Source organism: Pleurodeles waltl, chromosome 4_2 (genome assembly GCF_031143425.1).
Source record: "Pleurodeles waltl isolate 20211129_DDA chromosome 4_2, aPleWal1.hap1.20221129, whole genome shotgun sequence".
NCBI lineage: Eukaryota > Metazoa > Chordata > Amphibia > Caudata > Salamandridae > Pleurodeles > Pleurodeles waltl.
The window spans coordinates 826,932,318-826,950,461 of NC_090443.1; the positions used below are offsets into that span (position 1 = coordinate 826,932,318).

At 42.8% G+C, this 18,144-nt stretch overlaps 1 protein-coding gene across 10 annotated transcripts in view; it reads left to right on the top strand.

Annotated features, from left to right (window-relative positions):
- DOCK7 (dedicator of cytokinesis 7) overlaps positions 1-18,144 on the top strand; it is a 1,022,674-nt gene that overhangs the window by 224,920 nt on the left and 779,610 nt on the right. For all 10 annotated transcript variants that reach the window (XM_069232530.1, XM_069232531.1, XM_069232532.1 and 7 more), the window contains exon 8: positions 9,713-9,779. In XM_069232530.1, the coding sequence (XP_069088631.1) occupies positions 9,713-9,779 (67 nt within the window). The remainder of the gene's footprint in view (positions 1-9,712; positions 9,780-18,144) is intronic.

Consider the following 18,144-nt stretch of genomic DNA (forward strand, 5'->3'; position numbering starts at 1 on the left):
TGCAGAAAGGGCGAGGTCCAACCTTCCCTAAATAAAGTTAATGAAAAATGGATTCAAGCCTCCACATTACAGCACCATTTTTAGGTCTGTGGTTATCTACCACTTTTTGACTTTACTAAAATTACACATATATTTACTTATAGGGACTTTCAGTCAGTCCTCTTTATCCATTGATCTGTTGTTGTCAAACACAAATGTTCCCTCTGCCCACTACAACATGCAGTATGGGGCAGTGGGTCAAGCTTACTTCAGCCATTGGCCACCTTCACAGTAAGTGACGACATTCTGCTCTTTCACATGGAGTACATTCACACACAACCTATTTTGTTCAGTGTAAGGAACTAGTATGGCAATGTGTGCTTTTTAAGACCAAAACATATTTTTGCTTTTAGGCAGTTTCTTTATATTAGTGAAGGCTTGGTAGCTCCCAAAGTATTCATTTTACAAAAACCATGACAAAACAAAACCAAGCATTGACAAAGTTAAAAGGCTGGCAGCCAATACTAGAGCAATTGGCTTCCCAATGTTTGTTAATATTTGTTTTCTAAAATGCACTAGGATTTACAGCTATTTCTAAGGGAAACTAAATAAATACTGTAATAGGTTATGGTCTGCAACAGTACCCAATGGCAATATTTATTCGAAACAAAAAAGTGTGTGTGTGAGAAAATGGTGTTTCCGGTAAACAACAACTGGGTACAAAAACAGCAAATATTTGTGCCAGGGATCATGCAGTGCATGCCTGGTACATTGTACCAAACTGAATACATGCCTAAACAAAATCTGATGCCAAAGTGATTACCTTCAATTTTAATTTCTGTACTAGGACATAATGCCCATCAGTATTAATGTAACAGTTAAGGTTCCAACTGCTTTTCCCTTTTCCTCCCTTCACCTCCTCTCTACGTCCCTCCTCTCCAATGCAGCTTCAGGATAGCTAGTGGGCCCCTGGAGCACCAGATGAACAAGGGGATAATTACTCAGATGGTCACTTCCCTTAAACCTCTGATTCTGAGTTATCACCCCTCCCAAATTATCCTGCAATTATCACCCATTGCAGACAGGCTAGACACACCATCATACATACCCATTGCCACACCCTTGCCGCTAAGTCACTAATCTGTCTTTTCAGTGCCCACTATTATTGACAGATGGTTGGTATAACTGAAAGGTGGGTGTTGAGAGGAGTAGGGTTGCAGCTCAGACCACTGAGGTAGATGACCAAGCATACCAACCATGACGATCATGTAAATATTTCCATAGCAGCCGTCTTGAGTATGAAAATGCAGTTGTACTGTAAATCCAGTCCGTTAACCAGAAATTACAATACTGACTCTTATATAAAGAAATCAGCCATGACATGGTAAGGTCATGGTAGTAGAGACCAATAATAATGTCAGCAACAAGAGGTCATGGGTCTGATTTCGGCGCAGAAAGAAAAGCCAGGCCACTTGAACTGTACCTTGCAAAATTCTCCAGTGTGTAATCATTGACATTTGCTTCACTAAATGGCTGACTGTAGTCAGCCAGGATTTTACAATGTCAGTATGATGAAAGCATAGTATAATCATACAAATATGGACCTTGCTGTGTGCCTCCCTGCAGATGCTGCAAAGAATACCATCCATTTAGTGGACTTTCTGGATGAGAGAAAGCAGGTTTTATTTTACTGACTGGCACCGAGGCATTGGGCACAAATGTTTTTCATCCTCCTTAACTTAATATTTACATTTCCTAGTCATGCATGGCTGTCTATTCAAGTTCCAGATGCATGTTCTAATACATTATACTGTTTGGAAGCTTCTAGAAGCTGCCCCAAAACATATATTCAGAGATATATAGGAATTTGGAGTAATGCTGATATTATAGAACTCTTGATTTCTCCTATAGTCCCCAGCTCCAAACATAACAGACCCACCTGTTTTTGTAAGTTTACCATTGGCTAAATGTTATAATAAAATCATATTTCTACAGTGTGGGCCCTCATTATGAGTTTGGCGGACGGGAAAGCCCGTCCGCCAAACTCCTGACAGGGTAGCTGCTGCCATAATGGTGACCACCCCGCCGGAACTATTAGGCGTGTCTCGCTAGGCCGTTGGACAGAAAATTTGATTTCCACCAGCCAACCTAGCAGTAAACAGACTGCTGCATTGTTACTGGCTCGTAATCAAGCCGGCAGCAATGCTGTAGACCATAGGGTGCACCAGCATCCTGGCAATGTTCACTATCTGCACAGCAGACAGTGAAAATTGCAAGGGTGCAGTGCAGGGGGAGCCCTGCACTGCCCATGCCAAGTGCATGGGCTGTGCAGGGGGCCCTCTGCACCTGTTCTCTGCCAGCCTTTTCATGGCGATGAAACCAACATGAAAAGGCCGGCAGAGAACAAAGTCGTAATCCTCAGAGAAGAGCAGTGCATCGTTGCCCTGGCAGATTACAATCTCTGCCACTGCTAGCCTGTCGGGATTACTGAACCCAGCGGTGCTGGCGGAACCCTAGTGGTCTGATCGCCAGGGTCTTTATGTGTTGGTCACACCACCACAGCAGCTGCAGTCCTGACTGCCACCACAGGGCTGGTGGTCTGAAGATGAGGCTCTATGTGTTGTACATGCGAAGAGATGGAAACCATGAGTGCCTGAATCATCTTCTCCAAAGTCACCTTTAACAGGGGCTACTTACTGATTGCCCTAATTTCAAGGATTAGAGTATGACACCCCCCTTTCATACTCCTGATTGTATTCAGATTTTGACTAAGGCGTTTAAGAGATCATGTAAAGAAGTGCTGTTGGACTGATAGATGGGGTAATTCGTGAATTCCCATTATTACCAGCAACTAGAAGGCCACTCCTGATCTACTTGTGGCTTTTTAGAGGTAGGCTGTATACTTGATTATAAAGGAAGAAACGCTGTGCAGTGTGAATCTGAACATATGGGTTATAGATGGATAGACTGACATTTACAAAAGTGCAATGGTAAACATAAACATGATTTGGAGTTGAATAATGGACAGATGTTTGCACAGTTTAAGGCTATTTAGCGGTCATTTAAGGATGGCGATTAAGAGAGGGGTGGGGTCAGGTTATTGGGGTAACAAAGAAGAGCAGGAGGTGTTTGTGGTCAGTATCTAAAAAAGGACAGTTTTCAGGACTTTAGTGACGTTTTAGAGTGCTGAGAAAAATATCTTGTGAAGAAATAATAGGCATCAAAAAATAGAAGTCCAGTAAATCACCTGGGAAAAGTGTTTTTAGCCCTAGCAATGTCCATAAAGCTTTGATCCGACCTAACTGTACTTTGCCAAAGGATAACATTTAAACTTGGCTGTGGGCAGCATGCCAGACTCTGTTGCACTGACAGCCATGGCGATTGTTCCAAAAGCAGCCTAGAATTTTAAAGTAAAAACCGGGACATTTAATAAAAATAGAAAAATTACTACAATTTTATCGACTGAGCACACAGAAAGACAAAGCTCATCAGCATAGAATTACAGCAGAGGCACTAAGAAAATGAATGAAATACTTTTTGTGAAGTGAATATCTTGCTTGTTTATTAAATTGCTTTCTTACAACAGTTGCTAACTATCACTGCTTTAGAAAACATAAAAAGGCACCTCTTACGCCTTTCAGTCAACCCTCTCTAAAAATCAGGACATGAACTAAATTTTCTGAAATCCACTGGGACAGCTAGTGAAAAATGGGGATTGTTCTGGCAAATCCGGGATGCCTGGTCACCCTAACTAGAATGTACAAGAATTCCTTAGGTAGACGCTAATCGGTCTTCTAAATGTGGATCAGAATATCAGAACTAAAGTTCTAGCAAATGGATGCAAAGATTAGTGAAATGAGGAGTCAATAAAGACTAAAGAGACTCTTCTGGTCACAAGTCACCTGCTGCATTTCGTGTGTCTGGTGGAAAGTAGAACACGAGCAAAATTCCAGCCTCACTTGAGATAGAAAAGGCACTCAGCTGAGCTGAACTGCAATTTGTGCCAGACATCCTAAAGCATTTGGCTTTTTCCCCTCTTAATACAAGTGGTGCAGTAAAAGATTCAGATTTCACAAAAGTTTAAGACAAAATTGTACATATACACTTGCTACATAATATTCCTAATTATAAAGCATTACAAAATGCAAACAATGTTTACATCTCTTTAAAGTTTACATATAACAGTTTCTTAAAATGGCCCAAGGCAATAGTTACAACCAAAAAGTACATATTTGTTAAACGTTGCAGTGGAAATGTTTGTGTTAAGGTGCCATATTTTATGAACAGGTGTTTTTATATTTTGTTCCTAATATCCTCAAGCAAGACACAGTCAATTAATAATACATGGCATAAGGTGCACTTACAATTCATTAAGCAAAGCCAATTTCTTCCATTCATATGTATCTTATAACAACGTTCTGCCATCAAGAAAAGGGGTTAGAATGTAACCTAAATTTTAAAACACTTGACCGCAATATTGAAATACATGTTCACATTTTAATGTCCCCACAGTCAGGGAAATTGATTGTTTGTATATTAAATACTCTTTTATTTTTTATATTTTTTATATTTAACTTGTTTCTTTTTTTCGCCAAATCTTCTTTTCTCACTTTCCACTCAAGATTTTTTTCTCCATTTATCTTGTTCTAAATCTTGCAAAGTGACATTGTTTCTTTTTTATGTGTAATTTCCAAAATTATGTTTTAATACATATTTGTGAAGTACACCCCACTCCAATCCAATCTGCCCCACACCAATCCACTCCACCTCACCTCACACCAATCCGCCCCAATCAATCCAATGGACTCCAGACCAATCCAATCCACTCCATTCCAAACCACCCCACCCCACCCCACCCCAACCCAATCCAATCCAAACCAAACCATTCACCCTAGTCCACTCCAATCCACCATGCTCCAATCCTCCCAACCCCCCCCACCCCACTCCAATCTGCCCCACTCCAATAAAAAACAATATGGCCCACACCAATCCAAAACAACCTACCCATCTCCAGTCTGAAACAATCATCCCCACTCCAATTTAAAACAATCTGCACCTTTCAGTGCCATACAATCTGCCCCACTCCAATCCAAAACTATCTGCCCCGCTGCACTCTAAAGCAATCTGCCCCACTCCAATCTGCACCACTCCATTCTAAAACAATCTTCGCCAAGCCAATCTAAAACAATCTGCCCTACTCTAGTCCAAAATATTCTGCCCCACTCCAGTCCAAAATAATCTGCCCCACTCCAATAAAAAACAATCTGGCCCACGCCAATCCAAAACAATCTACCCCACTCCAATCTGAAACAATCATCCCCATTCCAATCCAAAACAATCTGCCCCACTGCACTATAAAGCAATCTGCCCCTCTCCAGTCTGCGCCACTCCAATCTAAAACAATCTGCCCCACGCCAATCTAGAACAATCTGCCCCACTCCAGTCCAAAATAATCTGCCCTGCTCCAATCCAAAACAATTAGCCCTACTCCAGTCTGCCCAACTCCAGTCCAAAACAAATCCCCCCACTGCATTCTTCCCTACTCCAGTCCAAAACAATGTGCCCCAAACCTATCTGCCCCACTCCATTCTGCACCACACCAATCTAAAGCAATCTGCCTCACTCCAATCTAAAGCAGTGTGCTCCACTCCAAACTGCCACACTCCGGTCTAAAACAATTTACCCCACTCCAGTTTGTCCCACTCCAATCCAAAACAGTTTGCCCCACTCCAATCCCAAAGTTCTGCCCCACTCAAATCCAAAACAATGCACCAATCCAAAACAATCAGCGCCATTCCCTGCTGCCACACTCCAGTACAAAACAATATGCCCCTCTACAATCTGCCTATCTCCAGTCTGTCCCACTCCAATCCAAAATAATTTGCCCCACTCATATCCAAAAGAGTCTGCCCACTCCATTCCTGAACAATCTGCCCTACTCCAAACCTAAAAAAACTGCCCCACATTAATCTGCCCCACCCCAATCCAAATCAGTCTGCCCCACTCCAATCTGCCCCATGCCAATCCAAAACAATCTGCCCCACTCCAACCTGCCCCACTCCAATCCAAAACAATGTGGCCCACTACAGTCTTGCCCACTCCAATCCAAAACAATCTGCCCACTCCAATCTAAAACAATCTGCCCACTCCAATCTCAAAATATCTGCCCCACCCTTATCTTCCCCACTCCAATCCAAAGCAATCTACTGCAGCCCAATCTGTCCTGCTTCACTCAAAAACAATCTGCCTGACTCCAATCGTCCCCACTCCAATCCAAAACAATATGCCCTACTCCAATCTGCCCTTCGCCAATCCAAAGCAATCTGTTCCACTCCAGTCTGTCACAATCCGATCCAAAACAGTCTGCCCCCCTCCAATCTGCACAACTCCATTCTGCCCCACTCCAGTCCCAAACAATCTTTCTAACTCCAGTCCGCTCCACTTCAATCCAAATCAGTCTGCCCTACTCAGGTCCACCCCACTCGAATCCAAAACAATCTGCCCCAATACAATATGCCCCATTCCAATTCCAAACAATCTGTCCCACTGCAGTCTGCCCCACTCAAATCCACCCAAATCCAATCTACTCCAATCCAGTTCAGTCCAATCCACCTCACTCCACCCCAATCCACTCTATTCCAGTGCAATCCACCTCACTCCAATCCAAAACAATCTGCCTCACTCCTGTCTGCCCCACTCCAGTCTTCCTCACTCCAATCCAAAACAATTTGCCCCACTCCAACCTTCCCCGCTCCAATCCAAAACAGTCTGCACCACGCCAATCTGCCCCACTCCAATACAAAATATATGCCCCACTACAATCTGTCTTAATCCAGTCTGCCTCACTCCAGTCCAAAATAATTTGCCAACTCAATTCCAAAACAATCTGCCCTACTCCAGTCTGCACTACTCCAAACCAAAACAAACTACCCCACATGAATCTGCTGCACCCCAATCCAAAACAGTCTGCCCCACTCCAATCTGCCACCATGCCAATCCAAAACAATGTGCCCCACTACAATCTGCTCTAATCCAAAACAGTGTGTCCCACTCCAATCTAAAACAATCTGCCCCCTCCAGTCTCAAAATATCTGCCCCACCCTAATCTTCCCCACTCCAGTCCAAAACAATCTCCAACAACCAATTCTGTCCCACTCCAATCCAAACCATTGGCCCTACTCCAATGCACAATAATCTGCCCCACTCCAGGCTGCCCTTCTCCAATCCAAAACAACTGCCCCACTTTAGTCGGCCCCACTGCGATCCAAAACAATTGGTCCCACTCCTATCTGCCCACGTCCAGTCTGTCCCATTCCAATCTGCCCCCTCAAATCTTCCCAACTCCATTCTGCCTGACACCAGTCCAAAACAATCTGCCCAAATCCAGTCCACTCCACTCCACTTCAATCCAAAACAGTCAGCCCTACTCTAGTCCACCGCACTCCATCCTGACCAACTCAAATCCAAAGCAATTTGCCCCACTACATTCTGCCCCACTCCAATTATCTCCATCCCCCCATTCCAATTCCAAACAATCTATCCCACCACAACCTGCCCCACTCCAATCCACCCCAATCCAGTCTAGCCCAGTCCAGTTCAGTCCACCTTACCCCAATCCACCCCACTCCAGTGCACTCCACTGCAGTCCATTCCACTCTAATACAAAACAATGTACCTCACTCCTGTCTGCCCTACTCCAGTCTTCCCCACTTCAATCACTCGTATCTGCACCACACCAATCCAAAACAATCTACCCCACTCCAGTTTGGCCCACTGCAATCAAAAACATTCTGCCCCACTCCAGTCCAAAACAATCTGCCCCACTTTACTCTGCCCTCTCCAGTCCAAAACAATCTCCCCAAAGCCAATCCAATTCACCTCAATCCAATCCAATCCAATCCACTCCACTACATCCCAATTCAACCCTCTCCATTCCACAACACTCCACCCCACACCAATCCAATACAGAACAATGCTATCTACCTAGCTCCAACTCAGTCCACCTCACACCAGTCCAATCCACCCCACTTCAGTCCAGTGCACCACAGTCCACCCACTCCAGTCCAGTCCACCTCACTCCAGTCCAACCCAAACTACCCCACACCAACCCAACGTACTCCAATCCAGCCAGCTCCAATACAGTCCAACCCAACACACCCACTCAAATCCTTCCACCCTATTCCAATCCCTCCACCACAGCCCACTCCAATCCACCCACCCACCCCACTCCAAACCATCCCACTCCAATCCAAGTCACCTTAATCCACCCCACTCCCGTCCAATCCAGTCCATCTTAATACACTGTACTCCATTGCAGTCCACCCCACTCAAGACCACTTTAATCCACCCCACCACAGACCAGTTCACCCCACTGCAAGCCAGTCCTCCAGTCCACCCCACTCTACTCCAATCCAGTCCATTCCAATTCAATCCAGTCCACCCCACTCCAGTTCAGTGTAATCCACCTCACTCCTGTCCAGTCTCTAATCCACTCCACTTCACCCCGCTCCAAACCACCCCAATCCAATCCACCTCACCTCATTTCAGTCCACCCCACTCCAATCCACCCCATCCAGTCCTCCCACTATAATCCACTGCACTCTATCCCAATACAATTCACCAAATTCTACTCCAATCCAACCCACTCTGCTCCAATCCAACCCACTCCACCCTACTTCATTTCACTCAATACCACTCCACTCAACACCACTCCACTCTGACACTACACTCTACGACACTCTCTGCCATTGAATCACTGAACTCTACGACACTCTCTGCCATTGAACCACTGAACTCTACTCTCTTTTACTCAACTCTGCGACACTCTACTCCCACTACGACACTCTACTCCAACAAATCCACTCTTTAACACTACTCACCCACTTAATTCTGTGACACTCCACGCCACTAACATTTAGCCATGCTGAACAGCAGCCACATTGGTGTACAAGATGGCAAAACACATTGCAAAGCCAATAGCTCTTGTATAGGCGAGACCTGTTGGCATTGCCAGAGCTTATTCAACATACATACTAAACTTCCTGTACAGTGCTCTTTTGACCTGTAGCAGAGGGCATGCTACGTATGGTAATAGTCCTGTAGCAGAGGCCATGCTATGAATGACAAATAATACAAATACATGCAACCCTAGCTATTCAATCACTTTTACCACTCAAATACTATGGCTAAAGGCTAGCAAATGCAAGATAAAAACGTCTCTGTGGATTTCTGGGCTTACCTGCATCTGAATGATTTTTCTGAGAAAGTTTAAAAATTAAGACAAAGTCCTTATTTAGAGTTTGGCACACAGAGACTCTGTTACAAATATGATGGTTGTCCTGTCTGCTGTATTACAAATTATGTTGTCTATAATTGTATTATGGCGTCTGTAGCTTCCACCATATCGGTGAGGAAGGACTCCTACCCACCAACGTTTGAGTAAGTCTCTTAGTGTTCCATGTGGCTCTGTGTGCTGAAGACCTACCTTGGGAACGGGGTAGAATAATGGCTGCATATAGATGGGTGTGGGAACATGGCTATGTGTATCAAGTGTTATAGAAATACAGTTAGCGGCAGAACATTTATTAGTTCACCTGTGATAAAACTGATAAAAAACTCCTATTGCACATTATTGAGATTTGAAAAAGTAGTGGACATTTGAATTCTAGTTCTCCTAAGTAATTTTCTAGTAAAACAAATAAAGTAATTACCAAATGTTTTTGTCTCTTTTCAGGTTTGAAATTGAAATAGAGCCCATATTTGCTAGTTTGGCTTTATATGATGCCAAGGAAAAGAAAAAGGTCAGTTTCTTAATCACAATATTTTCTTTGCATGTCTTTATTTTGTACAGTATTTTTTTTATTCAAATCTTTTCTGTTTGTATTACGTTAAAGTATATGTAGCTGAACTTTTAGGATTTAGACCTTCCATACAATATCATGGCTTATTATCCAAAATGTCTGAAAATGTGTGAGAGAAATAATCAGGTAGTAGGCCATCTCTTAGTAATTGCAGCTGGCATGGAAACGTTAACTTGGGAAATCACAGGCTCATTTGCCCTGTTCAGTTCAAACAAATATAACCTACCTTTGTTGCTTGTTATGGTATCCCAGGAGTACCACAGTTGCAGTACAAAATTTTACATCAAAATTAATTTTGAAGAAATTATGAATGGAGACGAGGAAATAGCAGGAGTGGGTCTTTTTTTTCCTATTTTAACTTTCTTCCCTTGAATAGTCTAACTTCTGACATGATGGTGTGTGGTATTGACCTGTCATATAGAATCTCAGCCCCATCCATGATTTACTCATGTGCATCTGCAAAGTAGTTATTCCTGCTACAGCTGTAGATGTGGTGTTCTTTTCCTTTCCTCGCATCTCTTGTCCCAAGTCAAAAAAGAAATAAGCACATAAAGTTTTGGTTAAGAACTAAGCAAATAAGTTAAATGAGATACAACAAACCTTTCAACAATCCATCTTGAAAATGGGGATCAAAACTAGTTTGCCACTCACTTCTGCTGCTGTTTGGAAAGTTTCTGAGTGATTTGTCAAGCAAGGGCTGCGAAAAGGGAGGGGGCGAGACAACTACAGCCCGAACCGCTGGACGGAATTACACACAATTTGACAGAAAGCTAGCTCCTGGTCCAGAAAGAGCCCTTTTTTAGGGTTGAGCGCAAAGCGCTCTGTCCCTGGTGTAATCTCTCTGTAGGCTTTTAACCATGTCACGCCCATCAGTTTGGTTGGTTCGTGGGCTTGCCTATTAAAATATGCTTGATTTAATTAGTGAAAGGCATGGATACGTCATGCCTTTTCTGGTGTTTGGCCTGCCTCTAGCACACTGGCCAGCTACTGAAAACATACGAGGCTCCATGTTTGCGGTATGGTTTCTGGACTACTTTTTCTCTTTCATTTGTAGGCAGTGCGATCTTGCTGGGCAGTAGTCGAGTGCTTTGCATGGCATCAACCCTGTTACATGGATATTTGCACTTTTGCCGGTTACATGGATAATTGCCTCTTTTTGTGGTTACATGGATAATTGCACTTTTGCTGATACATTTCACTGCGAGTGAACTTCTGTTTCCTTTTGTGTGTCTGCCTCGCGCTCATGGTGGCCGTCGGCTTGCTTATGTGAAACTGTTTTACTTTTCATTTTCAGTTTATGTGACAAGAAAAGTTAGAAGTTTACAACGCTAATAGCCTTAACTCGAGCACATGATAGACCCATTGCATTGCAAAAGGTTGTAATTTGATGTAAATACGTTTAGTAGTTTTAGAGGTGTTAAAGGTAAAAGAAATATAGATATCTAGGGATGCAGATCCGCTGGTACCTGATGATCCGAAGCACAGGTGAAAAAATAAAAAATCTCACACACCACACCCCTGCTGTACAAGTCCAAAGGCATGTGCAGCATGGAGTCGGATAAAATGGGGGTGGGGGAACAGGGGGGGGGGGTGCTGGCTGCTGGGACTGGCCTCACCCTAAGGCTAAGCGTAGCAGTGGATGTATTAATGTACGGTATTTATATATTACTTTAGGTTAAAACTAAACAAAATTCACTGAAAAAATCAAAGTTTACAATGACGTTATAGTTAGGTTCACATTTTCCCCACACAAAACCTTAGAAATTCAGCAGTGATATTTATACTTATGGTTATACTTACCTGTAGAAACTGTAGATTATGCCGTTAAGTAACTCTAAGCCGCAAGTTATAATTTCTTAACATAAGTATAACTATATCTGCTGCATTTCTATGGTTTTGTGTGGGTAAAATGTGAACCTAACTATAACGTCCCGGTTACCATTATTTTTTTCTGTGGGGGAAAAAAAATTATATATATATATATATATATATATATATATATATATATATATTATATATATATATATATATATATTTATTTATTGGACATTATTTTATTGAATTTAATTAAGAATCAACTGGGAATGAAAACAAAGTTCCCTTGCAACAAGTTTAGGAGAAAATCTAAATTATCTTGCATCAGTGTCAGTTTGGCAAAGTGAAATGTCATCTAAATTCACAAAGTTCCTGGCAAGGTGGTCCTTACAGCAGTGTTTTGAATAAACCCATTACAAAAATCACAAATTTAACTTAAGTGAATAGACTAATGGAACAGGCACTTAAAAGGTTTGAGAACTATTAAAGGTGTAGTGTCTTTGGTGAGTCCGGGGGTCTACTGAACCTGAGTTTGAGAATAAGAAATGGATAAATTAGCTTCTTGTGTCAGAATGGTCAGGGTTGGGGGCTTGTCTTTCCTCAATAAAAGTCAATGGAAGCACCACAAATCTCATCTGAGAAAAATCCTTCTTAGATTTGCAATATAGCAGACATGAAAGAAGGAAACAAAATAAAAATTCCGATGGATGAAGGGGTGTAGTCCCATTGTTCCACTAGCTGTATGTGAGGTAAAGACACCGGATTTCATAGTTTGCAGGATATGAAATGACCTACATTCCTGTACTATCTAGCATAATTTCTTCAGTGCATCCAAACAGCATTCCCCCCAACTACAACCATAGGTGCTTGGAATGTTCTTGTTTGTATTTCTCAGAAAAGTAAGTTTTCTTTGCTCTTTAACCCTTCTTGTTAGTCATGATGGAAAGGCATTTGTGGTATAAAATGAATGTTGGAGAGGTGAGAAGAGAAGGATTGTAAACTATGGCAAACTAAACAAGGTCCAGTGACCCCCAGCTCTGCCACGATGATCAGCTACAGCCTGTAGCTATAGGGTCCATCAGTGCAACCGCCTACTATGCTCTTTTTTATCAGGGTTTTTTATAAAACACTATGGGCATCATTATGAGTTAGAGCGAGAGGTTTACTCCATCACAAATGTAACTGATATCCCATCCGCCGTACTACAAGTTCCATAGGATATAATGGAACTTGTAATACGGCGGACGGGATATCCGTCACGTTTGTGATGGAGTATTCCTCTCCGCCAAACTTGTAATAAGGCCCTATGTGCCTTTTTGCATTACTTTAATCAGACGGCTTCTGCGAGCATATGAACAATGCCAGTGAAAAGGAAACTTCAGTCAGTTTATTTTAATTGCATTCCTTTTTTAGCTTGAGCTTGCGCTTTCTGTTGCAAGACCTATAGTGGGCTTATCAAGAACATACAGGGGCTTGGAGCATATCCGTTGCTTACCATTGGTAGACTTTCCTGTCTTTCTCATTTTCCTGCTTCTAATCCATGTCCCCGCATGACAATCTTGGGTTTGACCCTTCTAGGAAGCATAGCCTCTTAACTATCTCTTTTGAGTGGTTGTTTTCTGTGCTTCCACTGCTTACTTTTCAAACACTATTTATGGGTATGAAGTCCATGAAAGAATACGTTTTTTCCAACTGTCTCCCTCATGGACTTCTCTTCCCCATGCACTACGACTGCCTGTGTGCTTCTCCCTCCATGTTGCACTATCTCTTGTGTCCTCAAGACATTGCTTTCTCACCTGTGATTTTCTCCCCGTCTTCTCAGTGTTGCTCCTTATCATTTGCTTCCCTCCCCCACCCTCACACTCCATGTTTCTTCCATCCCTTCAACCCTCCGTGTTGCTTCCCCACCCACATTCTCATTCACTGCCACCCATTGCTCCTCCTCCCCATTCCGCCCTCTGTGTTGCTTCTCTCTGCCCCCATTCTCTGTGTGTTCCCCCCATCTGTGCCCTCTGTGTTGCTCTGCCCACCGGCACTTCAAATACACATTTTGGTGGGTTTTTTTCTTTTTATTTGCCGATCCATCTTCCACATGCGTGGTGCGGTTGGCCGTGCCATAGGTTTTTTTTTTTCTTATTTAGCCACACAGCACAGCGTTGGCTTAAAATCTTTAACAAAGCCAATTAGTCTGAAAGGGGAGACCTTGCCAATGCTTAGTTTTTGAAAACAATCTTTAAAAGTTTGACTATTAGAAGCTTCCTTAACAGCTTGTTATTTGATTTGGCTCTCAGGTCCTTGGTCGATGAATTCCACAGCCTATGGTTCTGAGCTGCCAAAGATCTCCCTTTCTGTTTCAGCTTTTTGACAGTGCGCTAGTTGTGTGGTTGCTATGTTTATTTTTGTGGTTGATGAATAGTTCAAGTCCAGTGATCTCAAACAGTTTGGGCACTGGCTTTTTGACCAGTGCAGAAGATCTAAAGTTTTGGTGGGGAAGGCCTGTGTAGATGATGTCAAAATAGTTAAGACTTTTCAGAGAATGGAAAGCAGCATACTGACTCCTTGTCCAAGGTATTGAGATGAGGTGTACAAGAGTTGGGCATCTAAAAGGGTGCACTAGTTCCTTACTTTCAGGGATTGTGATGGAGACATTTGACAACATTGTGGTGATTCAAAGTGAAATACATTGGACTCTGCTCCTCTTCAACACTATAATATCAATGTAGCTCTTTATTCAGGGAATGCTTTGGGACACATTCATACAGACATCTTGTTGACATTCTGTGGTCTGCTTTCCAGTAGGAAAAAGATTTGGGATATGAATTACAAATGTTTGTTTTTTTAAGATGTCTTTAATAGTTTACAGTTTTTCTTTTCAGTGTATTGGTATACAGAATTCTTACCAAGGTTCACCATATAGCAGCGTTGTACAGACAATTTGCATATATCTGAAACATAAGATAGCAAACAAAACAAAAGATAGAACAATAACACATTTTCATTCAGAATTTCCATTGTTTATGAATGAATTACTATCGTCTCTGCTCTGTGAAGCCCGTCAACAATCTTTCTATATGTGGAAGACATCCTTCTCAGCCTCTCCACACTGATCACTTCCCTCCCCCGCTGTGTTTTATCTCTGCGTTTATGACAGTTGCTGGGTGCAGGGTCAGCTGGAGCAAAACTGAGGCCCTCCCACTTGCGAGAATGACGACCAGAGCAGCCATAAGCAGATATGCGTTTCAATGGACAGCATCCCGTCTTAAGTACGTGGGAATTTATGTCAATCAGGATTCGGAACGTATGATGAGGGATAAAATTGAACCACTCTTGGAGAGGGTGAGACTGGATTATGACAAGTGGTCGCAGATAAACCTGTCTCTCTGGGGTGGTTAAAATGGTGATGCTCCTGCGCTTCACCTACATGGTTGGTATGCATCCCTTGTTGATGCCTCTAAAGCTGCGGATGCTAGTTGACAAGGGAATCACAAATCTCATCTAGAAAATGGCAAAACCTGTCTGGGTGTTGTCAATTTCATTGCTCACGGGCCCTGTGGCCCCCCTCCACCAAACACCACAGCACTCCCCTGTATCTGGCACCACTTGCCTACATGCAGCCCTACTCTCCAGACCCTCCATTATTGGTCTTGATTGAGAACAGCATAATAAAAATCCCCCCAGGCCTCCTCTCCTTGTACAACTCTAGCACTTCTACCCCGGGACTTGAGAACCCCATATACAGGCCATTGCCAAGACTTGGACACAGGCCCACAGCCTCCTGTCGGTGTATGCCAACCTTCATGATAAGAAGCCGATGTAGTGCAACACCAGTATCTGCATAGGAGGGAAAAAGCGTAACTGAATTCCTTGGCGTAAAGTGGGGATACTCTCCCTGAAACAGATAGTAGCACAGGGGATTCTTAAAACCTTTGAGGCAGTCTGCGTGGAATTCTGTCTGCCCCTTCACCAGCAATGGAAAAACGTACAGGTACAGCATTGCATTGCCTCACTCGCAGACTGGGTACCCAACTCTGGGTTGTCCAGCCTTCTCCGGTGCTTACGTAGTTTAGCATCTAGGTGCAACACAAGGATGTAATCTCAGGCCTTTATAACCTCTTGATCCTGCAGTTATACTCTCAAACCTACGTTGAGAAACTATGCGCCAAATGGCAAGTGAGACCCCAGCTGGATTATGAGGCAGAGAACTGGGCCAAGAAACTAGATAATCTGACCTGCAGCATGCAAGAAACAAAGATGAAGTTCTGCCATTTTAAAATGTTACATGAAGGGCTCTGGGCGCCCACAAAACTTCAGGTGGCGGTGTTGCTGAATCACTCTAATTGTTGGCGCTCCACTGTGACATTGTGTACATACTTCTTGACTGCACCGCCATCCGAGCATTTTGGGAAGATGTGAGATTCACACTGAGTAACACGACAGGGATCCCCACCTCAATGCCATCCCAAATGGTATTACTTCATGACATGACTACTGTCTCCTTACTGACACATCATGAGCGGCGATTGCTCAACACAGCGTTTACAGCGGCCAGGCTCTTCACTCTTTGCCAGTGGCGCTCTCCACACCCACCTACTTATGAGAAATGGCTGTTAAAGATGTACAAAATGGCCTCCTATGAAAAATCTGTCTTTAATCTGCAGGATAAGGCAGAGGTTTCTCTCCAAACGTGGCAGCTCTACCTGTGGGTTGACCCTTAAATCTTTCTTACATGACCCTTAAATCACCCTTCGATTCCATGGTGGCAAGAGCCTGAGCCCTCCACTTGCCTCCACCCTCCTTGGCGGGGCCAACCATGCAGCATCTACACCACCTCGCTGGTGTATAGTGAACTCCACCATGAGCTGTACTGATCCATTCAATAACAGCCCACCGACCACTGTCGTCGTCCCCCTACCCATCTCCCTTAACACCTAGACCTTCCTTTCTCCCTTGGACCTTTTTTGCGCCATTTTTTCTGTGAGACCACCCCCGGCTTGCTTCTTCTTCTTTGTTTCCTATTTCCTTTTTGGTGTTCATGATATATGTTATACCGACATGTGCTGTAAACTTGTTTGCTACCAATGCCCATTTGGGTACTCAATGTATTATCGTACTGTGATGATTGTTTTCTTTGCTGAAGTTCTTAAAAAAACAATTAAAACACAAAAAAAGAATTAATTGCTACAGAACATGTCATTTCATATGCTGGCAGTGGTGTTGTCTCATGTTCCTTCTCTGTTTTTTGTTCACTGTCCAGTATGATGAGGCCCCAGCTAGTAGACATTAAGTAAATTGGGAGCGATTTTGTGTTTTCATGTATTTCCAAAGGGGGTTGTCACTGTGAGTATGCACTTACACCTTGATTGCAATTTTTTAAAATAACGATCACCCATCATGTTGGGATTCACAGGGAGACTCCACAACTAATTCCATGTTCCTACAAGTTTCTCAAGTACTCTTTTTGTTTATTTGGATAGCTCTGAGATAGAGAAATGCAGGTGAAGGTGAAATAAGATAAATTGAAACCAAGACAACGTGCGTTTCCAAGAAAGAAGTGGGACACTTATTTTGTGTACTATGCTGCTCTATTCTCCTTTCCCCTTCCTAAATCTGCTCTCAAGAGATGGAATCGGTAGAATACACACACACAACAGGTGCATGTAAGTAGAAGGATGCTAAAAGGGTTGTGCTCCTGTCATGGGCAACATTATTTTTAAGAAAGAAAAGTCTACATTATTATTTCAGACCCACCGGCAAACAGAAATGGTTAGACAGTTTACTGATGATTTAAGAGAACAATATGAACTAAAAAAGTACGTTAATGAAGAAAACAACAGAGGTTAATGGCTTGTGTGCATGTTTCCAGATGATAAGAGAATGGTCATTGAAATGTATCAAAAATGTTGCGCTAACTATTAAAACACTAATAATTTGCCACCTACCTCTTACAATTGTTCAGATAATAACAGATTTAGTACCTGCTTTGAATAGGTTTTAAAATAAATATTTGATGAAGACTCAACGCAATAAATGGAAGCCGTATTCTGCTCCATTCAGCAACTTATATATCAGAAGGTTTGACCATTAAATTCGTAGCTCTCTGAGCTCACAGTTGAAGACTCTTGTAAGACTTTTCTCCAATGTGAAAGCAGCTGGTCTAGGTCCAGGTTATGCTAGGTTTTCTTAGTTAATTCAGAATGTTCAAAGGGAAGGTATCTGTTGGGTTGTGTCCTTCGTGCTTTCCGATCGACCGGACCTTGGAATGTGGAATGTAAAGAATGTAGAATGTTGGTTTGTGAATGTGGGGTTGAGGGTGGCAGTTGCAACGGAGAAGGGAAGTTGGCGGACGGATGGAAAAGCGGTTACGTTATATCTTAATAAATCTTACTTCAATCAAGATTGTGCAGACTCCGACACTTTTCAGTATCATCCTTCTTTCTTTGCAAGAGTGACCCCCGAGCCTCTTTATTGTAAAGAATAAAGGCACACATTC